Below are 23,433 nucleotides of genomic sequence, written 5' to 3' on the forward strand. Positions count from 1 at the left end.
TCGTAGATCACACCCAAAAACCCCTTACAAGCGTATCAGTTAATACCAAACATTCCGAGACCGCAGAGGAGGTAGCCATTGCACTAGCATTGGTCTCCACGTATGCTCAGTACATCGTTAGCGATTCTCAAGCGGCCATTAGAAATTATGCAAAAGGTAGGATCTCTCCTGAGGCATGGCACATCATCAGAGTTAATGAAGCAAAGTTCTCCAATGCAGAGAAGAACGGCAGGCAATTGATCTGGTTCCCAGCGCATACGACTCCAGACATACCCGCAGTCAACCTCAACGAGGTAGCACACCGCGAAGCTCGAGGTCTTACTCGCCGAGCTGAGCAAAGAGTGACTTCCATCGGTCAGGAGAACGCGGAGGATGAAATCTGGAGAGAAAAAGATATATTAACAAGATTTAGTGATATTACCAAATTCTATCAAAATCGGAGGCGTGTATTACCACCGCCTCACACTAAACTGAACAGAGCTGAGTCCGTTACTTGGAGGCGACTACAAACAGAAACTTATACGAGTCCCGTGCAACTAAAAACTTTCTACCCCGATATATACGAGAGCGATATGTGCAAGCTATGCAAGTCTGTTAGGGCCACCCTTCAACACATGTTGTGGGGATGTGAAATATACCAAAATAAAATGGCAGTCTCCCCAGAAAATCTACGGGCGCGGTGGTCGGCCGTGCTGCTCAGCTCAGAACTCCAAGACCAACTTTGGGCCGTCCAGCGAGCCAAGGAAGCCGTACGGGAGCAGCAGCTCCCAGTGGCCATCTAGGCGGCCCCAGGCCCGGGCCTCCCAATCGCCGGATTCCAAATAAAGTTCTCTCACTCACTCACTCACTTTACGAGTCCCGTCGAGAAGAGGAAGAAATGGGTTGCTACGGTAAATGTTAGCTGAAACACGCACTGCGAGAGAGCGGGGAAAATATTGCCAGCTTTCTCGCAGAACCAAAGAGCATGCGACAGTGCATAGCCGATACCAAACAGATATAGAATCTTTGGGTAGAAGTCCAGTAGAATAGAGAGAGAGAAAAAAACTTTATTGCTCAGTTAATTGGAGTTATGGCAGGTCTGGGTGGGGCCCTCAGTCCAGGGCTCCACTGGCTCTTGCGGCTCGCTGAGCTTGGTCCAGGAGGGCCAACTGGCTCCCCTGATCCTCGCTTGCGAGTAGTGCCTCCCACTGCCGTACGAAGTCTGTGACGCTTAGAAAAGGTGAATTGACGTTGCTTGGCCGAGCCGTACATTCCCACGTTATGTGGGCCAGCGTGGGTTTCGCGCCGCACCACGGGCAGGTGTCGGTGTAATATGCCGGGTGCTGCTTGTGTAAGAGGTTTAGGTGCGGGTATGAATTGGTTTGTATGCGACGCCAGTCTTGGGCTTGTCTTCTATTTAGTTTGCAGTGAGGAGGGCCGTAGGTCCGTCTCTCCCTCCTCTGATTCTCTAATATGTCGCGCACTGCGGGCAGTGGTTCCTCTAGGGTTCTGGCCGCTGCTCGGTCGTTGCTTCCTCGAGCTATGCGGTCTGCCCTTTCGTTCCCGTCGAGTCCGTTGTGCGCGGGGCACCATGTAATGCCGTGGTCCAGGTCCAGCCGTGAGCCGAGTATTCTTTGGGCGCTGCGCGGTAGCATTCCCCGCATAAAGAGTCGACACGCTGCCTGCGAGTCTGTAAGCACGTGAGACGACTGACCCTCAAAGTCGGCGTCTCGTATCGCCAGCGCTATTGCCGCTGCCTCTGCTGTGCATACCGAGGTAGTCTTAACCGTAGCGGTTATCGTGGTGACTCTATTAGTTGCGGCAATCGCGTAGAAGTCCCTGCGAGTGGTTGCACTCGCGTCCGTGTAGTAGACGGCCGGATCCTTGCCGAATCGCTTCTGCAGAGTCCTCGTCCTGGCCTGTGTGCGGCCTGCGTGGTACCTGGCACTCATATTTCGTGGTATAGGTGAGACATGGACGTGCTCCCTCAAATCTCGTGACAACAAGTCTGTTTCGTCTCCGCAGAACGAGGGTCGAGCGTTGTATCCCAGTCTTTGGAGAATAGAGCGGCCCTGGGGCGTAGAGCTCAGCCTTTCTCTTTGCGATATCAGAACTGCAGAGGCATGTTCTTCATATTTGTTGTAAATACCCAATCGCTCCAGGCGCTCCATGCTGACTGTTTTCGGGAGTCCCAGAGCAGATTTGCATGCCGTTCTGATAAGGGTGTCCACCTTCTTCGTTTCAGTTTGGTTAAGTTTTTGGAACGGCAGACCGTAAGTAATGCGGCTAATCGCAAATGCTTGCACCAGCCTAGTAGTTTCTTCTTCCGCGAGCCCGTTGCGGCTGCGTCCAACTCGCCATATCATACGTGCCACACTCTTAACGGTTGGTGTTAAGCTCCGAATTGTGGCATCGACGTTGCCATTCTCTTGGATAAGCAGGCGAAGCACTCTCATTTGGGCGACTTCACGAATGGCCTCGCCGTCGAGATGCAAGTCTATCCTTGGTGTGGTAGTTTTCTTATGACGCTTGCTGCGTACGCACATGAACTCTGATTTTTCGGGTGCGCACGTCATACCCGCGTGCTTGAAGTTCACTACCTTGTTAATGGCCTCCTGTAATAGGTCTTGTTTTTCTCCGTAGGAACCCCGGTGTGCCCACAACGTTATGTCATCGGCATAGATCGTACATCCGAGGTCCCGTGCTTGCTCGAGTTCTAGGGCCAGTTGCCTCTTCACGACATTGAAAAGAAGAGGCGACAAGATTGAGCCCTGTGGAGTTCCTCGGTTGGGCATCGCGAAGACGTCAGAGCGCGTACTGCCCAACCCAATCGTTGCCTTCCTGTCGCGAAGGAAGGTAAGGACGTACCGAAACACCCTTCTTCCGCAACCTATGTCTTCCAGACCTTCGACGATTGCTTCGTGAGAGATCATGTCAAACGCTTTTTTGACAACGAGCGCCACAACTATCCTGGCTTCCTTGCTCCAAAATCTTCGTCGCGAAGCATAAGAAAGGCGTCCTGTGCCGAGACGTGTGGCCTAAAGTCAAGCATAGAGTGGGGAAAAAGTTCATTCCGCTCGATGTAGTTGCTCAGTCATTTTGGATCACCTTCTCAAAAAACTTCCCTGCACACGACGTGAGCGATATTGGTCTCAAGTTTTGCAGATCTCTGGGTTTAGCCGGTTTCGGTATGAGTATTACAGTAGCCTCTTTCCATTCTTCTGGCAGTTCCCCGTCGTCGGACCATACATTATCGTTGAAATAGGTCGCAAGCTGCCGCAGTGATTCCTGACTGAGGTTGCGCAGCATCGCATTTGTAATGTGGTCCGGACCCGGTGCGGTGTTCTTACGGAAAGATTGTGCGGCTGCATAGAGCTCTGCCGTTGTTATGGGTTCGTCCAGCTCCGCGTTGTCTGGTCCCTCATAGTTGTATTGCACTGATGTTGTGTCCGGTACTCCTATGTAGACGCTCTTAAGGTCCTCAATGAGGGCATCGGCCGTGCCATCGTATTCATTTTCAATTAATTTCAGTGTTCTGTTTGCGGTGGTCCGTGTTCCTGTCGGATCTATCACATCCAGTAGAAGGAGTGACATAAACATACGCCGAGAGGGATGCGAGCGTGAGCGTGCCTGTACGAGTGAGAACATGTACCGCTTCTTTGAAGCTAGCCGCTCCGGCGTGGCTCCGATCACCCCGGGCGATTTGTGTGCAGAACGTCGCGTACACGCCTTTGCGCGTTTTGCGCGGTAGCGTCCGCGCTACCGCGCAAAACCTTCATGCACGCGTCAGACCTTCATGCACGCGTCATTCTTCACCGAGCAAACGGTGCTCGAGTGCGACGCTTAGCTCGAGGCGGCAACGCGCCGATTGGCGCTCCTTTCGCTTCTGAAAACAACGCACATTCGGATCGGTCCAGCTCAAAGAGGCAGCAGAGAAAGGTGGCATGTTTAGATTATCGCTTATTAAAATTGTACAGTACGCCTTCAACGACAACCCGCCGCGCTAGATAAAGATACTTACTGCGGTAGTTTTGGCGCTGATAGTCGATAAGGTGAGCCCGTCGGCGGCTGTGTTCTTTGACCACGTCACCACACCTCTGTTCATTTGCGCTGTGTATCCATGTATACAGCCACCGCTAAGCTGTGACTAATCGGTTGGCTGTTCTCAGCAAATCCCAGAGAGGCGAAATATATTGCGCGGTGTGCCGCATCATTAGCAGCAACGTAAATCGAGGCGCGCTTAACCGCTATGGCACAAAAGGTGATCACACTAACCGTATAGTATACGATGAGCAACTACGGAAAAAAAAATAAGTCTGATCTTCCACGTGCCAAATTAACGATCTGATTATGAGGCACGTCGTAGTTGGGGACTCCGTATTAATTTTGACTTCCTGGAAATTTTTACGTGCATACAATGCACAATGCACGAGCGTTTTTGCATTCCGCTCCTTTGGAATGCGGCCGCTGCAGGGATCGTATCCACGACCTCGAGTCCCAAATTGCCACGGAGGCCGCCATAGTTACGAAATTCGTAAGCGTGAAGTGCAACAATGCCTTCCGGTACGAGTGTGGTACAAGCGTAGCACAGCTGCACACCTGCTGCACGATTATTTGTCGCGGTTCTCCTAAGCCCGTAGTGCCTGCCTAAATACCTTGAAAGGCAGCGCGCCTCTCACGTATCGGAACGCGATAACAAGCGCTTAGACGGCATACGTGAGCCCCCATGAAAGATGACGTGGCCACTGTACAAAATTATCACTGCGCAGAGAAGCCGATCCTTATGTTCCAATTGTGTTCTCTTATACAAATGAAGCAAACGTTATTAGACAGGAACAAATGAAGCAATGAAATTTTACGCACATGGGGCGGCACTGCCTCTTCGCCTACCATTGTTTCAAACGAAGTGACGGTGGCAGCGAGAGTTAGTATCGCGCGCATTTGCTCCGGGGCATGCAGTTTGCTTGAAGAAAGTGAACGGTGTGCTTAACATGTCACGCTCGTCAATGTCAAAATAGAAAAGAAGGGTACGTGCCCAAGAAAACGAGATTACTTACCTATCTTCACAAGTGCGGCTGCGACTGTTCCGGTGTGCCTTCTCTCCAACAGGCATCATGACCTATGCCGCGCAACTCATCAAAACCGTCAGGCTCGCGCATCAGTAGAAGTCTAGTAGCTGGGTGAGCCAACCACTTCAACGGATAAACGTCCCACTTATCGTCGTTAAAGCACTTCACTAAAATGTGCGTCATGATGTCCGAAAAGAAAATACTTTCATCAAAAAGCCCGAGGTGTGAACCACCGCACAACTGCAACCGATGAACTGAGTCCGAAAGCCGTTCACAGCTTCACATGGCTTCACTATCGTATTCAGGTATAAAAACCTTTCAAACACAAAATAAGGGCACTTAAGAACCACTAATTAATTAGCAATAATTTTTCATCAACTAACCTTCATAATTTTTTTAAGAACTACCTAATTTATAGCGTAAACAACAAATACTACGACCAAAAAAAGCGACTACGAAACTAGCAGTAACCGTGTGTACTGTTGCAAAAGTGGGCGCAAAACGAAGCCCGAACGCTATCACACCCGAACGCTATCTTAACGTTTGTCACGCCATCTAGAAATAAAGATTGCTACTAGTTTTGCTATCTTTTCAAAAATAAAGCTTCTAAAATAGTTTGTAGCGTCTTTGCAGATGACGAGGTGACAAGTAAAGTACAATAAGAGTCCGTTATCTGTATTTCTTTCATTTCCCTTTGGTGTTCTTCACTGAACATACGAGACCTGCAGGCTTGGGACATGAGAATGACGACAGTTCGGCGAAGCTCAAATAAATCGCGTGCTTCTTGCAAGGAGAGAAATGGGAGCAGCCGCAGATTCAGCGATTAGCTGTGATACCGTTGCGGCTGTCGCTGAATCTGAAGCTCTTTGAAGTCAATGGTTATAGCGGCTGCGCGCTGCGATCCCAAAGCGCGTTCATTCTTTGATCTCTAGTACCACGGACATTGGATAAAAAACTATATTTGCTTTACGGACAGAGGGTACGTCGCAGGAAATTCAAAGACCTCACCCGTGTATGTTTCTAGCGTGTGCGCGCTTGCATCCTACGGTTCCCACAGTGCGTCCAATCCTCGAAGGTAGCGTCGTCGCTTGTCGGCGCCTGTCTTATCGCCGGCCGCGCTGCCGCCGTGTCTACTTTTGGGGAACTCCACATGCGCGTAGTCACCGTGTTTGCAAGCGAATTTCACATTCTTCTGCTCCCCGAAACGTGCTCATTCCGGATCGTACCAATGGTTATGTCATCTAGTGTATGTTAAAAAGACGATGGCATTTGTACACCGGCGAAGAAATAAATCGTTATGAACTTGGGCGGTCATGAATCTAGCCTAACGTTGCAGTTTTTACGTAGCGAAAATGGCTACGAAAGTGGGGCGGTCCCGGAGATAGGCGCTTCAAAGCGCCAGCTGTAGCGACCGCACCAGGAAGTGGCACGCGGCGCACACGCCAAGCATTGCAGAGCTTACTGGCTTTCGAATGAGAGGAGTATGCGCGCGCTCGTGGCCTATTGGTTAGAGTACCGGACTCGACTGCCGAGGTTCTATTCAACCCCATCGGTCAAACATAGTTTTCTTTTAATGAAAGCGAGGTGAAAGAAGAACCTACCTGCCGCAGAGTGACAGGAATGAGGTTGGAACGCATCGCAAAACATGTTTCGGATGTCTTCATATGCGAGTCCTAATTATTGTATACTGGACTCAACTGCTACACAACAAAAGAACAACTAGAAAAATCAACACAAATTACCCAATAAATTGTTTATTGAGCCCACTCAATATTGTTGTGCAAAAATTGAGTGAACTCAATTGCTCCTGAAAATTTGTTGAAGTCCGTTGTTTCAACAATTCCCCAACAATATATCAATGCTTAATCAAGACTCATTTTTGTACGGGAGATCCTGGTTTCATATTATAATAAGGCTCTGTATACTCGAGTGCGTCGTTATTTAAATTTTTTGCTAAAGTTTCATTCGCAGGGAAGATGTGCCTCACATTGGCAGGAAAGTTTATCACAACATAACAGTGTTTTTTTTTTTATTCGCGCAGCTGCTTCTACGGCGCACGATCATTCGTCAATCATCGCGTTTTCCCTATGTGGGCTTTCCCACATGTTGGCCGGATTTGATAAAACACTTCTGCTATCAATATCGCCGCGCAGCTTTGCAATATACTTAACAGATCACCGTGCTGGGTAAATATGTGTTCTTTAGCATTTTTACTTCTAGAAGTGCACTGAAATATGTGCCGATGAGTATGCTGACACGCGATGGAGGCAATATGTTAATTGCGCAGTTTGAGCTCGTTCTGTCAATGTGTAATTGTGCAGTTGCTTTTCTAGGCGCCGACAATCATTCTATCACTTCGAAATTTGCATATTAGTTCCTTCGCACTTCGGTGCCACTATCATAGAAATTAGTTTTTTTTTCGTTTACGTTTTTATTCGGACATTTCAAGAAATGCCAGCGAAGAGAGGCAAGAAGAGACAATCCGTCTCCTGACTGGGCCTGGTGCAACTGTCCGCAGGGCAGCACTTCCATCAAGTACAGCAAAGCAGAACACAAACACAAACAATACACTGTGTACAGAGAAAATTAGGTATATCATCATCAGCAAAATAAATAATCAAGCGCACAAATCATCAACCATATGCATGCACAATGCATGTGTCAGTTATACAACGATCTGTGTCTAACATATAACAAATTTACATAAAAGCAAGCAATTAGCAAAATACAACGAAATATTCAAAAATGTGACAATATTGATTCGCACCTAATTTGATGCATATATATTATGAGCAAAGTATTGTAGTGTTTGTTCTATGTACGTGCACGTAGGTAATTTTCTTACACGTGGTAATTTTTTTTTTTAATCGCAGTGTATAAGCGGTTTCTTTTGCGTACTCTATGATTTCAAGCTGTTGATTGTACAGTGCAATAGTTTGATTGTTTATTGACTGCATTCCATAGTTGGTACGACATAGTGGCCCGATAAGTGCTACAACACGCTGATTATGTGATATGTTTCTATTCAGGAACGTATGAGTAAACAGGACAGGTGCAGGACAGGAACCCGTTTAATAACACAGAATTACAAAGGACAATACAAAAGGCGAAACTTCTCTAAAATATTTTTGGGCTTGTGGTGTGTAGAGGATAGGACAGACTACGTGAAGAGAACATGCAATCTGTGATCTCACGCAACCATGATCCTTGGTGTTCTGAAAAGAAATTCAAAATAGAATTCTCATTTAGTTTTAGCACTCCATATGCAAACCTTTCCTCAACAAAACACACTGGGGAGCTAGTTAGTATTGCATATTATTATTTTTAGCGCAAAGAAACGCACAATACGAGAGAAGGCACACAGGACACAGTGCTGTGCCATGTGTGCCTTCTGTCCTGTCGTGGATTTTTTTTAGATGAAAATATTAACACACTATCCTGCGGGTGAAATTCATGGACAATCCTCAAATACTCAGCTACAAGTCTATTAATGCTTCTATTTAATATCCTTCCTTTAGCTACGTGGCAAACAGATCTAAATCCTACCTGCCGAATATTGCTTACCTGTTCATCAGGTGTGTTAGATGCAATTTTAAAGAGAACTGAGCTAAGTGGGCAGCACAGCCGGCAACACTTAACCGCATCAACCGAACGTCTTTTCAGGAGCCCTCTGCGCGCTCGCACAAGACTCAAACAACTTCATCGACACGGTGCTCACCAATCGACTGCCCTATGAAGTTGGAAAGCGCAACCTCGATCCGGCACAGGGGGCGAATTTCCAGGTCAAGTTTTTTCGTAGAATATTTCGCTTCCGCCAAGACTTCAAGGCTAAGTTTACTTTCGGCAATTTTTACGGCCTGTCTAAAGTCAAACGTCGAGGCGACTGTAGTGCGCCGGCTTGGGAGGCGACGAACACGACTTTCGGTTGCCACTTGTCGCTCGATCGCGTTCAAGTCTCCTATAAGGTCGAGGCAAAGGGTGGCGAAATCCTTGGCTCAAGCAACTTCAGCGTCTACATGTTCGTTCACAACACGAACTTCTTCGTCCAGGTCACAAGCGCCCAATGTAAGTCGAGAAACCAATTACTTCGCACGCAAAAGCCCTGCTTGAAAACGAAAAAAAAAATCGGTTCACTCTTTTAGATGCAACGTAATAATCTTGATGCTCTGCGAAATTGTTAAAAAAGTGATATCTTCAGGTGCCAAAAATTACCGCTATGAGAGAGTGCGGCATGAAATATAAATAACTGCTTGTGTAACGCAAACACATTGCTTAGTGACAATTTCTTCTCTTGTGTGTACGGCGACCAGTTAAACTATTCTAAGGTCTCTATTCTAATGACTGTTCGAGGCGAATGCTCATTACCTGATCTCACGAAAACCGATATGCTCAACGTGAGATTGCCGACACCAATAGTTTTGGAACACTGTAAGAATGAAAATTCAGTCGACGGCTTATTCAAAGATTTGCTCAAAGTTGTAAATGCGCGGCAGGTTTAATATTTCATGCAGCAGCTGACTATTTATGCATTTGCAAGATGAAAGCCGCACCAAAATATCTCCTTTTTTGTTTTGTCGATTCTTATTGGAGCGATGGTCAAGCCGGAGAATGCTCGAAGTTTTTACTCTGCGTAGCACCCTTGCTACCTTAGAACTCACGTCTCTTGCTTCTGCCAGTTACTTTCTTAAGAAAACATCGTTTTATGCATTCAATCATAAAACCAGCTGGAACGCCAATGCATTTCTCCGCAATGTTCCGCAGTTATTATGTCGAAACTGGTGTCATCCTCAGAATTCGTTCCAAGTGGATCCGGCTTGCCAACTCCATGAATAGAATGAAAAATTGCAGTATGAGCCATAAATAATTAGCTAGAAACTGAATTAGTGACTTTTGGTAATAAGGTGACTATGCATTTCAATTTTTTTTTACAAATAATTTCCGCCTCTTCGAGTAGACTAGCTCATGAAGTAGAGTCATGATACATGCCGCAGGCAACCTTTAATAGTTTTGAAAGTGTTTACTGAAACACCCTTTGTGTATGTGCGTGCGTGCGTGTGTGGGGGGGGCGTGCATGCGCGTGTGTGTGCGCGTGCGTGTGTGTGTGTGTGTGTGTGTATGTGTGTGTGTGTGTGTGTGCGTGCGTGCGTGCGTGCGTGCGTGCGTGCGTGCGTGCGTGCGTGCGTGCGTGCGTGCGTGCGCGGAGTCCGATTTTCATAAATTACAATCACATCAAGCCAGCACAAAAATGACACCATGTAACAAAGTAAAGCAAACGGGGAACTACTTATTTCAATCAGAAATTAATCTAGAAGTGATATGCCATAGGGAAATGTACATGGACGAAAGCCCAACTGTCCGCAGGTGGGATACGAACCCACATCTTTGCACTACGCATGCGATCAACTTACCCATTCAGCTTCTTCGGCACTGTTTTCCCATCCACTTTCTTGAATATCTAGCACAAATATAATACGCAAGAACGTAGATATGAAAGTTGTGCCGTGGTAGCTCACTTGATAAGAGCATCGAACGCGTAATCAGGAGACATGGATTCGTATCCCACTCACAGTAAGCTTTTTTTTCGTCCATTTCTATTTTTTTGTTTTTTTTCTTTAAACATTTGCTATGAATCAAGCAATCCATCTGATGCTGTGATTCACGCTATTGCCTGTTGACATTATGTGATACATATGTGCATATATATATATATATATATATATATATATATATATATATATATATATATATATATATATATATATATGCGCCTAAGGGAATGTTTCGAAGACCGTCCATCAACTTCTGAAACGCCGCTGGTTATGCCTTCTAGCAACCATCAGACCCGTCCAGCCCAGCGCAAAATGCTTATGAAGAGCAAAATTCATTTAAACCAAATATATATATATATATATATATATATATATATATATATATATATATATATATATATATATATATATATATATATATATATATATATAAACCCGTTTCCTACAAGCCCTTTCTTCTCGTTTGTTACATAACGAGGGTCTCGAATTCGGCAACATTGATGTATTCAAGTAGCGTGTGTGGGTTTATTGACCAGTTGCCTTCACCCCCCCCCGCCCCCCCCCCCCCAAAAAAAATATCATGTAGTCTTGACGCCTGCGGCAGAAAAGACGTTCCACGTCCGCCGCCAAGGTCTGCGAGTAGTGGCGCAGGCTAACACTCCAGGGGTCCTGCTAACAAATACCATAAATACCCAAGAAATTGGATGGGGAGACGGCGCCGCGGTAGCTCAATTGGTAGAGCAGCGCACGCAAAATGCGAAGGTTGTGGGGTCGTTCCCCACATGCGGCAAGTTTTCTTTCTTTTTGCGTCCACTTTCATTTCCGATAAGTTACCGTTTCTTTATTTCATTTATTAAGCTCAAGTAATTATCCTAATGTTGTCAATGGTGTTAGTGTTTGTTGGTTTATTAAGATACGACTAATGAAACTCGGGCCCCCTCGGTTAACCCCCTTTCTTCTTGTTTATAACGGGTTAGTGTTTTGTTGGTTTATTAAGATACGACTAATGAAACTCGGGCCCCCTCGGTTAACCCCCTTTCTTCTTGTTTATAACGGGGTCTATCTTTTTGTCCTGCAACTGGCGGATATGAGGATTTTCAATTGGCTAAAGATTTGGACAACTTTCCAAGCAACATGCGCCTAAGGGAATGTTTCGACGACCGTCCATCAACTTCTGAAACGCCGCTGGTTATGCCTTGTAGCAACCATCAGACCCGTCCAGCCCAGCGCAAAATGCTTATGAAAAGCAAAATTAATTTAAACCAAATATTTCATAACAAGAAAGGAAAACTATCACGCCATGGTCTAAACGCAGTGACATCGTGATAAAACCAGTGGACAAAGGCAGTGCCTTTGTCCACATAGTGCCTTCCTCATTGTCGTGACTGGTGTTGGAGCCTACGCTCCAACACCAGTCACTAGAGGAGAGATGCTGGTAGATTTCGCAGAAAAGAACAAGCTTCGAATAATGAACATCTTTTTCAAGAAGCGTAGCGACAGAAAGTGGATTTGGAAAAGCCCTAATGGTGAAACAAAAAATGAAATTGACTTCATACTTTTTTGCCGATCCCAGCATAGTGCAGGATGTAGAAGTGATAAGCAGGGTAAAGTGCTGTGATCATAGGTTAGGGAGGGCTTGGATTCATCACCATTTGGAGAGAGAAACAGCAAAATTGGTCAAGAATCATGAGCAAAACGGATTATATAATCGAAGCCCATAGGCAGCTAAATGATCACACTTTCTATAATCGCCTAGACTTTGATTCTACCACGCAATTTAAAGCAGTTGTCGAAAATACCATAAAAGGCCACAGAAAAACTAGGCAATTAAGCGATAACACAGTGGGTTCACTCGTCCAATTCAATCCCACCCCGGGCAGCATCTATTTTCTGCCTAAAATACACAAAACAATTTGACCCGGATGCTTCATTGTTTCGGGCATTGGCACTATCATGGAGCAATTTTCGCGTTACGTTGATGTAATAATCACCAGCCTTCCATGTACTTTCTCATCCTGTCTTAAAGATACGAGTCATTTTTTGTTGGAAATCAGTGACCTCCGTATACCAGATAATTCTCTACGCGTGACGTTAGATGCAGTTTCACTCTAAGCAAACATCCCCCATAAGGAAGGCATTGAGGTATAGTTAATGCATGTTATAGATTGTCTTGGGAAAAAGAACAGTTGGTCGTGACACACTGTATACATTAGTAAAATTATTGTTACAACTTCAATAATCCTGAATTTGATGGCTCGCATTACCTTCAAACAAGCGGCACATCAATGGGCAGTGGCATTGGTCCTAATTATGCTCGCATATTTACCTCATTTCTGGAGAACGACTTTCTTTCCAAGCGTGAACTAAAACCTCTTTATTATAAGTTGTCTATAGATTACATTTTTCTTATCTGGCCTCCTGGGGAAAATGAACTGTTATCATTTATAACTGATTTTAATACCGCCCACACATCCATATGTTCATGAGTACTCTCGTTATACGGTTAGCATTATTGGCGTTACGGTTTACATATCTAATAAGTAACTAACCATTAAGCGGTACAGACAACCATAGGACAGACATCACTAACTTCACTTTGAAAGTTCACACACAAAACACTGGAAAACCAGTATACCAAATATTCACGTGCTCCGCTTAAGAAGTTTTGCTCGTAATAGTTAGACTTCTATGAAAAATTTGAACTTCGCGAAGCGTTAATAGAGCGGAACGACCCACATCATAGTGTGGATGGTACCGTTAAAAGAGCCGATGCGCTTAATCGAAAGGGTTTGTTCCGCGCGAGTATGCGATCGTCCGTTTAGACAAAAAGCAACCTTGTGCTCTCCTACTCAACATCGATTCCAAATCCATAAAAAAAATTTCAACCTACCCACGGCGGCTCTGGAAATATTACTTTAATGAGATCGCTCTGTGCTAGTATGCACAGAGCGATCACATTAAAGTTATATTTCCAGAACCGCCGCGGGTAGGTTATCAGACTGTCTAGTAATCTGCATGACAACTTACCATCATTTAAAAAGAGGATTCCTGAGACTCCGGATTGCCGACCTTGCAAGAAAACATAGTGCAGGGCTTCAGCACAAATGACGACATCCTGTATTTCAAGGATCACTGCCTCCGATTTCCGCATCAACATCAAAGGTAATTTCACGTGCGACAGTAACAACGGCATCTATTTGCTCGGATGATATGTTTGTAAATTACACTGCGTTGAACAACCAGAAACGTCATTTAGATGCCGCTTTAACAACCATAATTGTCACGCTGCTACTCTCCCTAATCTTCTGCTATCAAAAAACGTGCGTATTCCGGGCCACTCAACTGATAGAATAACCGCAACAATCCTTCAGTCTGGGTATCGTTCGCACCAAAAAGAGAGCTCCGATAACCGTATCTATTTACCGAATTTAAAGGGGTAACTCGTGAAATTATTGAAAGTGGTGGCAAACTTTCCTTTTTACTCGTTCCGTTTGCTAACTCCTCACAGGTTTCGTGGCCCCTTGCTAGATAACATATTCATTAATCCCTATCACCATTGGTCGACATAATGTCAATATGGGTGCACGTGCATTTTTAGCTGTCATGGGTCATTACATCTCTCTTTTATTGTGGCAATTGATTGTGCGGCCGAAACGCCTGTTCGGTGCACCATTGATTAATTTTCCTGGTTGCCTTAAATATGGAGTTTTACGTGCCAACATCACGATCTGACTATGAGGAATGCCGTTGTGGGAGACTCCTCAAACATTGAACCACCTGGGGTTGTTTAACGTGCAACTAAATCTAACTACACGTGTGTACTCGCATTTCGCCCCCATCGAAAAGCGGCCGCCATGGCCGCGATTCAATTCCGCGACCTCGTGCTTAGCCGGCCAATACAATAACGACGACGTTAACCACAGCGGCTCCTGGTTGCCCTATACAAATCCTGAGTGTTATATCTGACACATATTATAGTGCACGTTTATGAAGTGATATATATATATATATATATATATATATATATATATATATATATATATATATGTGTGTGTGTGTGTGATTAGCCTAGTTACGCCCACTTCAGGGCAAAGGCCCCTCCCATACTTCTCCAACAAACCCGGTCATGTACTAATTGTGGCCATGTCGTCCCTGCAGACTTCTTTATCTCATCCGTTTACCTAACTTTCTGCCCCGCCCTGCTACGCTTCCCTTCCCTTGCAACAAAGTCCGTAATTCTTAATGACCATCGGTTACCTTCCCTCCTCATTACATGTCCTGCCCATGCCCATTTCTTTTTCTTGATTTCAAATAAGATGTCATTAAGTCGCGTTTGATCCCTCACCCAATCCGCTCTTTTGTTATCCATTAACGTTACACCCATCATTCTTCGTTCCATAGCTCGTCGCGTCATCCTCAGTTTAAGTAGAACCCTTTTCGTAAGCCTACAGGTTTCTGCCCCGTACGCGAGTGCTGGCAAGACACAGCTGTTATACAGTTTTCCCTTGAGGGATAATGGCAACCTGCTGTTCATGATCTGAGAACGTCTGCCAAATGCACTCCAGCCTATTGTTATCCTTCTGATTATTTCAGCCACGCGATCCGGATCGGCTTTCACTACTTGCCCTAAGTAGATGATTCCATTCCCTTACCACTTCCGCTCCCTGCTTTTCTCTCATTTGCATCTCTCTCTCTCTTACCACTTCCAGTGCCTCGCTACCTATCGTAAACTCCTTTTCTCTTCCGAGACTGTTAAACATTTTCTGCAGATTAATTTTAAGACCCACCTTTCTACTTTACCTTTCCAAGTTAGTGAGCATGCATTGCAATTGGTCCCCTGAATTACTAAGCAAGGCAATATCATCAGCGAATCGCAAGTTACTAAAGTATTCTTCATTAACTCTTATCCCCAATTCTTCCCAATCTAGGTCTCTGAATACTGTCTGTAAAGAGGCTCTCCCTACCTGACGCCATTCTTTATTGGAATTTTGTTGCTTTCTTTTTGAAGGACTACATTGGCTGTGGAGCCACTATAGATATCTTTCAGTATTTTTACACATGGCTCGTCTACACCCCGATTCCGTAATGCCTCCGAGACTGCTGAGGTTTCGACTGAATCAAATGCTTTCTCGTAATGTTAACGGTATATATAATGTTACGGGAAGGAAGAAGCGTTCGTCTATTTACAAGTGGCTTTTAATGGCTGAGCCAACAAGCGTAGAGCATCGATACCGTTAAACACTTCTTAGTCGTCTCTAAGACCACCATCAGCGTCGTCTTCTTTTTACATTACCGACTGTGACATCACCCCCGTCGGAAAAAGCACCTGATTGGTGCGGCTCATCTGTCCGAGCAAGGTAAGGTTTGAGACGGCTGACGTGGATGATGTCAGAGAGAGGTGAAGGCACCGTGGCATCCAGCGGAGACACTTCATACGTGACAGGGGTCACCTGGCGAAGGATGCGGTAAGGGCCATAGTATCGCGAGAGGAATTTCTCCGAAAGACCAACAAGCCCAGTTGGATACCAGACTAGCACAAGAGCACCTGGTTCATAATGCACGTCGTGATGGCGCTGGTCGTAACGGCACTTCTGGCGTGTCTGTGAAGCAGAAAGACGAATGCGGGCAATCTGGCGTGCTTGGGTCGCTGTGGTTATGACATTCCGAGTGTACTCTGTCGGCGAATCGAGCGTGGTCGAGAGGAGTGTCTCGAAAGGCAAAGTTGGCTCACGGCCGAAGAGGAGATAGAAGGGGGAATAGGCAGCTGTGTCGTGGCGCGAGGAATTGTAGGCGAACGTGACAAATGGTAGAGCAATGTCCTAGTCACGATGATCGGAGGAAACATACATTGCGAGCATGTCAGTTAATGTGCGGTTCAGGCGTTCGGTAAGACCGTTAGTTTGAGGATGGTAAGCGGTAGTAAGTTTGTGTTTAGTAGCACATGATCGAAGTAGCTCGTCTATGACTTTGAAAAGAAAGTATCTGCCGCTATCGGTGAGAAGTTGACGAGGTGCACCGTGGTGCAAGATAACGTCATGAAGCAAGAAATCAGCGACATCTGTAGTGCAGCTGGTCGGTAGGGCTCTAGTAATGGCATAGCGAGTTGTATAGTCCATAGCGACGGCAATCCACCTATTTCCGTCATTCGACATAGGCAATGGTCCGAGAAGATCAACGCCAACGCGAAAAAAAGGGTCGGCCGGTATATCCAAAGGCTGCAGCAGTCCGGCAGGAGGCACAGCTGGTCTTTTTCGGCGTTGACACGACTCACACGCGGCAACATAGCGGCGAACGGAGCGGTTGAGACGGGGCCAGAAGAACCGTCGCCGAATTCGGTCATAGGTCCGCGTAACGCCAATGTGTCCAGCGGTGGGAACGTCGTGCAGCTGCTGCAGTACAGTCTGTCGCAGATGAGACGGAATGACGGTCAGGAGCTCGGGCCCGCCGAGGTGCATTTTGCCGCGATACAGGATGCCATTTTGTAGCATGAACATGTGAAGGGATGGGTCAGACGGATCATCGAGCAGGCGTTCGATAATTGGGTGTAACGACTCATCGCGTCGTTGTTCAGCGCCAATGTCTTGCAAGGCAGAGAGCGAAAGAACGCAGATCGGTGCGACATCCACTAAGCCGTCCGGTACATCGACGGGATTTCGAGACAGACAGTCGGCGTCCTGATGTAGACGACCCGACTTGTAGACCACAGTGTATGTGTATTCCTGCAGCCGTAGGGCCCAGCGACCGAGGCGTCCGGTAGGATCCTGAGGAAAGCCAACAAAGGGCATGGTGGTTGGTTGTAACTGTAAATGGCCGACCATATATACAGGGTCTGAACTTGCCCACCGCCCAAATGAGGGCGAGACACTCGAGCTCAGTAATCGAGTAATTGCGCTCGGCGGGAGAGAGGAGGTGGCTGGCGTAGGCGATGACGCGGTCGTGCCCACATTGGCGTTGAGCTAAAGCTGCGCCGATGCCGTAGCCACTAGCGTCAGTGCGGATTTCTGTCGGAGCGGAGGCGTCAAAATGGGCGAGAACAGGAGGTGTGGTGAGCAGCGTGATGAGCTGCGAGAAAGCAGACGCTTGTTCAAAGCCCCAAGAGAAAGGAACGTCTTTCTTCAGGAGGTCAGTCAGTGGACGGGCAACATGGGTGAAATTTTCCACAAACCTGCGGAAGTACGAGCATAGGCCAATAAAGCTGCGAACATCTTTGGCACAAGTTGGTACGGGGAAATTCTGCACAGCGTGAACTTTAGCGGGGTCGGGGCGAATGCCTGATGAATCGACGAGTTGTCCGAGCATAGTTATTTGGCGGTGACCGAAGTGGCATGGACGAGTTGAGCTGCAAGCCAGCGGTGCGAAAAACAGAAAGAACAGATGAAAGTCTTTCAAGATGAGTCGCAAAAGTTGTAGAGAATACGATGACGTCAACAAAGTAGCACAAACAGATGGACCATTTCAAACCACGCAAGAGCATGTCCATCATCCGTTCAAAGGTCACCGGGGCATTGCACAAGCCAAAAGGCATTACCCGGAACTGATATAGGCCGTCTGGTGTGACGAATGCGGTTTTTTCACGGTCCATTTCGTCCACGGTAATTTGCCAATATCCAGAGCGAAGGTGTATAGATGAAAAATAAGTGGCACCATGGAGACAATCCAGAGCATCGTCAATGCGGGGAAGTGGATTTACATCTTTCTTGGTCATCGAGTTTAGATGATGATAGTCAACGCAGAATCGCCAGCTGTTATCCTTCTTTTTGACGAGAACAACAAGGGATGCCCACGGGCTGGAAGAGTTTTCAATAATCCCTTTGGCAAGCATCTTGTCAACCTCGCTCTGGATAACTTGTCGCTCAGAGGGCGACACCCGGTATGGGCATCTGCGAACAGGTGCTACATCGCCGGTATTTATCCGATGTGTCACGACCGTAGTTTGACACAAAGGGCGATCGTTCAGATCCAAAATGTCGGAGTAGGACTCGGGGAGGCCACGGAGTTGTGCGGCTTCTTGGTTTGAGAGGTCCGGTGCAATCATCTTTGTAAAGTCGTCGGTCGGTACTGATGCAGAAGGCGCAGAATGAGCAGTGGTCGAAGACGGCGCAACAGATAGAGCAGAAATGTGGCACTCGTGGGTTGGTGACAACGTGGCAAGAGACATGCCTCGAGGAACTACTTGTGGGCACTGTCCGAAATTTAGGATGGGAAGACAAGTCTGATTGTCCGCAACAGAAACGATGGCGTGTGGGAAGGAGACATTGTAAGAAAGCAGGACTGACGTCGAGGGAGTAAAGACATAGTCTCCGTCAGGTACAGGTGGGCTGGCTAAAACAGGGATGAAGGTTGCTGCAAGAGATGGCAGGCGTATAAAATCCGCGGAACAAAGTTGAGCTGGAGCTTGAGCCGGAAGGTCAATGGGAACAAATAGGGGTAGGTCAAGTTGTACAACACCGGCGGAGCAGTCAATCAGAGCAGAATGGGCAGACAAAAAGTCGAGTCCGAGGATCCCATTATGAGGGCAATGTTCAAGCACACTAAACAAAACGAACGTGTGGCGACCGGCGACACTGACACGAGCAGTACACATTCCAAGCACAGCCGGAGTTCCACCATCGGCGACCTGGAGCAGTCGAGTCGGAGCAGGGGTAAGTACGTTTTTCAAGCGCGTTCGAAGCTCCGCATTCATGATGGAAATTTGGGCTCCAGTGTCGATGAGTGCTGTAATGGGCAAACCATCCACGTGCACGTCCAGAAGGTTCCGATTAGTAGGCAGGGTCAGCAGAGGAATTTCAGGCCGGAGTTCTAGAGCAGCGTCACCTCCAGGAGCTGCTCTAGTTTCCCCCCGGAGAGCGGCGACGGTAAGCTGGGGATGGAGAGCGACGCAGCTGGGGCGAACGAGAGCGGTGACTATGTGGTGATGGCGATCGGCTGGTCGCGGTGGCTCGAGCGTTGTCAGGTGCGTCTTCAACCTCGGTCGAGAGTGATGGCGGGCGAGGATTCAGTGGGGAGCGGCGGTAGGCGGGAAAGCTTGGTCGTGAGTGGGCTGGCCAGGAACTTCGACAGTGGCGAGAGATGTGGCCCACACGTCCACAGTAAAAGCAGATGGGTCTATCGTCATGTGTGCGCCATTCGGCCGGGTTGCGATAGCTCGGATATGGACCGTAGTGGCTCCGGTGAACAGGGGCAGAGGCCGCAGACGAAGCAAAGTCAGGACGGCTGGGGGAGCAGATGGATGGAAGACCTACATTGGCACGTTCTTGGCGAATGACCGACTGAATGAGGGACACAAGCGGCCGGGACTCGTCAAAGCACTGCGTGACTGGCGTGGAAGGAGACGCTGCTTCGATTTCTCGCCGAACGACGTTCTCGCCGTACGACGTTCTCGCTGGAGGTGGACTCACGCGGTGGACAAATTTCTTCGCACGTCGACGAAGCTGCGGTATTAGGTAGACGAGTAAACTGTCGAACTATGCGGCGACTCTTCGCGTCTTTAAAGCGGCGACATTCGTGAATTATCTCATTGACCGTTGTGATGTTCTTATAAACAAGCAGGTTAAACGCGTCGTCCGCGATGCCCTTTAAGACATGGCTGACCTTGTCTGCCTCTACCATATTGTTATCTACTTTGCGGCAAAGAGCGAGGACATCCTGGATATACGCCACGTAAGATTCAGTGGACGTCTGTGCACGGGTCCCAAGGTCCTTCTTCGCAGCACGTTGGCGGCCGACGGGTTTGCCGAACAAATCTCTAAGCTTCTGTTTACACTGGTCCCAACTCGTAATCTCTTCTTCATGTGTTTCGATCCAGACCCGTGCTGTTTTCTTGAGGTAGAATATTATATTAGCCAGCATAAGCGTGTGATCCCACCGGTTGTGTGCGCTGACCCGTTCATAATTCTGTAACCAGTCGTCAACTTCAACGTTGTCAATCCCGGAAAACATGCCTGGGTCGCGAGGCTGGGCCAGGATGACCGTCGGTGGCGACGCCGGGGCCGCGGTTGAACTCTCTCCTTCGGATGACATGGCGGCCAGGTTACGTCCGCTGCGGAGCTCCGTCTTGCTCAAGTGATTACCCCGCACCTTCACCAATGATGTTACGGGAAGGAAGAAGCGTTCGTCTATATACAAGTGGCTTTTAATGGCTGAGCCAACAAGCGTAGAGCATCGATACTGTTAAACACTTCTTCGTCGTCTCTAAGACCACCATCAGCGTCTTTTTACATTACCGACTGTGACAAGATATATATATATATATATATATATATATATATATATATATATATATATATATATATATATATATATAGGAGGTTTAGTCGGGTTTGCCGCGACCGCCGGTTCTACGATGCACCGAGCACAGTCCCCGAGCTCGAGCTTCTGCTGCGCGCTTGATGCTGCCGACGCTGCTGACTGCGCGCACGTTCGTCATCTTCCTTACAATGGCCCCACGGAAATAAAGGAGCCAGCCTGGCGACTTAGTTTTCGGGAAGGACGGTAGAATTGTGATACGGCTTGAGACGCTGAACGTGAACGACTTCGCGGTTACGACGTCGCATGTCAGACGGCGGCGTTAGCGGCTCAACCAGGTAATGAACGGTTGATGTTCTTTCGAGAACGCGGTATGGACCGTTGTACTGCGGAAGGAGCTTTGAAGCGAGCCCAGGCGTGCGGTGTGGCACTGACAACCAGACGAGAGCGCCCGGGAGAAAAGTGGCAGTCGAGTTCTCGGCATCGTGAACGGCTTTTTGGCGGTGCTGGTCGTCCGAGGTGAATCGGCGGGCAAGCTGACGACATTCCTCTGCTTGTCTGGCGGCTTCCGAGATCGGCAGGCATTCGGATGGGTCCGGCCGGTAGGACAGAATGGTTTCGATGGTGTGCGAAGGATGACGGCCGTAAAGAATGCAAAAGGGTGAAAATCCGGTAGTGGCCTGAGTCGCGGTGTTGTAGGCGTAGGTGACAAACGGAAGAACTAGGTCCCAATTAGAGTGATCAGGTGAGACATACATGGCGAGCATGTCACCAAGAGTTCGATTAAAGCGTTCCGTTGTACCGTTAGTCTGTGGGTGATAAGCAGTGCATTTACGATGAACGATAGCGCATTCAGCAAGCAGTTGTTCGATGGCTTCAGATAAGAAGGCGCGGCCTCTATCGCTTAAAAGTTCACGTGGACCTCCATGACGAAGGAGAAATCGGCGAAGTAGGAACTTGGCTACCTTCTGCGCTGTAGCATTTGGTAGAGCAGCAGTCTCCGAATAACGGGTTAAGTGGTCTACCGCAACGATTATCCACCTGTTGCCGGCAGGAGTCATCATCATCATCATCATCATTTTTATTTTCACCACTCGATACAAGGTGAAAAAAGGGAGAGCCGGAATAAAAGCCGAAAATTCTTCGGCTTGACAAAGCTCCGGTCTCCCAGATAGGCACGGTAGCGGCTCGTGTAGCAATACAATCACTCATGAAGTGTAGATACAAGACTATTTTTACACAGAAATACATAGACATTTTCGTGTTATTACATAGAAACTAGTTATAATACAGTAGTGTCAGATAACTCCTAGTATACAATTACAATCTGTTATCTTGCGTTTTATTACTTAACACAGACTCCGTCGCATATATCATAAGAAGGCAAAAACAATGTATACATATATATATACATAATTACATACACATACATAAATAAATATAACAAATTTCACAGCAGTGTACAACAAACACAAGTTACCATCAGGAAATGTTCTTTCTTTTTTCGAAATTAGTTTACATACTTGCAAATACATATGTGCGTCCAGGTTAAAAAACAGAAAAAAAAAGATAATCTGCATATAGACTGCTGCTTTCGTGACAGACACCACGGCAATGTAGCCCAGGGCGTCGTCACATCCTCGATTCTTTTTTTTTTTCCGCGAAGACATTCTTTACAGCATCCAGTTTACAACCCAAACCCTGCCACGAGGTCCGGGCGCAATCACTACCGCGGAAAACCTGGATTGTAGGAATAATAGTTACAAGTGTGAACGTATAAACGCAACGAAAGTACATGGTAAGTTTTGCGGAACTGTTAGAGCTGTTAACAATACACATCTATAAGAACAAATCCAATATTTTAGTTTTGTTTAGAGATAGCACATCAACATTTTGTTGGTTGAAATAGTTAAGTAGGGAAGGTAGTGTGTGTTTAAGGCGTTGGCAGCCATAATTAGTACGTGAGAAAGGAATGTGCCATAGTGCCTGGTGACGATATGAATATGTACTTCTATTTTGTTGTAGAGTTGCCAGGGGTAGGAATGAGTCCAGTTTTCCCAGCACAGCATTTCTATAGCTTAGTAACGTTTTGAATTTATATATGTCACGGGCTCTGATGATTCTGTTTTGTTGGAAAAGCTCTTGCGTATGCTCGAAAAAAGAAACGTTCGCTATCGCCCGAATTGCTTTCTTTTGAAGTATTTCGAGCATTTGAGTATTTTGCGCTGTAGTGTTACCCCATATAAGTGAACAGTAACTGACGTGTGAATGGAAAAGAGCATGATAAATAAGGCGTTTAACTTTAAAGGGTAGTGCACTTCGATTCCGATTTAACACACCAACAACTTTTCGTACCTTTGAGCAAACATGACTGACGTGTTCATTCCAGGACATATGCGCTGTGAATATTACACCTAGGGTTTTTATGGATGACGAAATGTTAATTTTATACGGACCCAACACAATACTATCTGGCAATGTAGTGGAACTTCCCGGAGCATGAAAAATAACACATTTTGTTTTGGTTTCATTGAGGATGAGGCCATTTGCCTTAGACCAGGCTTGAAGTCCATAACAAACGGAGCTTGCTA

At 46.8% G+C, this 23,433-nt stretch overlaps 1 protein-coding gene across 2 annotated transcripts in view; it reads left to right on the forward strand.

The window, feature by feature from the left end:
• LOC135921074 (salivary anticoagulant protein P23-like) overlaps positions 1-23,433 on the forward strand; it is an 80,430-nt gene that overhangs the window by 16,258 nt on the left and 40,739 nt on the right. For both annotated transcript variants that reach the window (XM_065455393.2, XM_065455394.2), the window contains exon 3: positions 8,712-9,113. In XM_065455393.2, the coding sequence (XP_065311465.1) occupies positions 8,712-9,113 (402 nt within the window). The remainder of the gene's footprint in view (positions 1-8,711; positions 9,114-23,433) is intronic.

This window comes from Dermacentor albipictus, chromosome 2, assembly GCF_038994185.2.
Source record: "Dermacentor albipictus isolate Rhodes 1998 colony chromosome 2, USDA_Dalb.pri_finalv2, whole genome shotgun sequence".
Lineage (NCBI taxonomy): Eukaryota > Metazoa > Arthropoda > Arachnida > Ixodida > Ixodidae > Dermacentor > Dermacentor albipictus.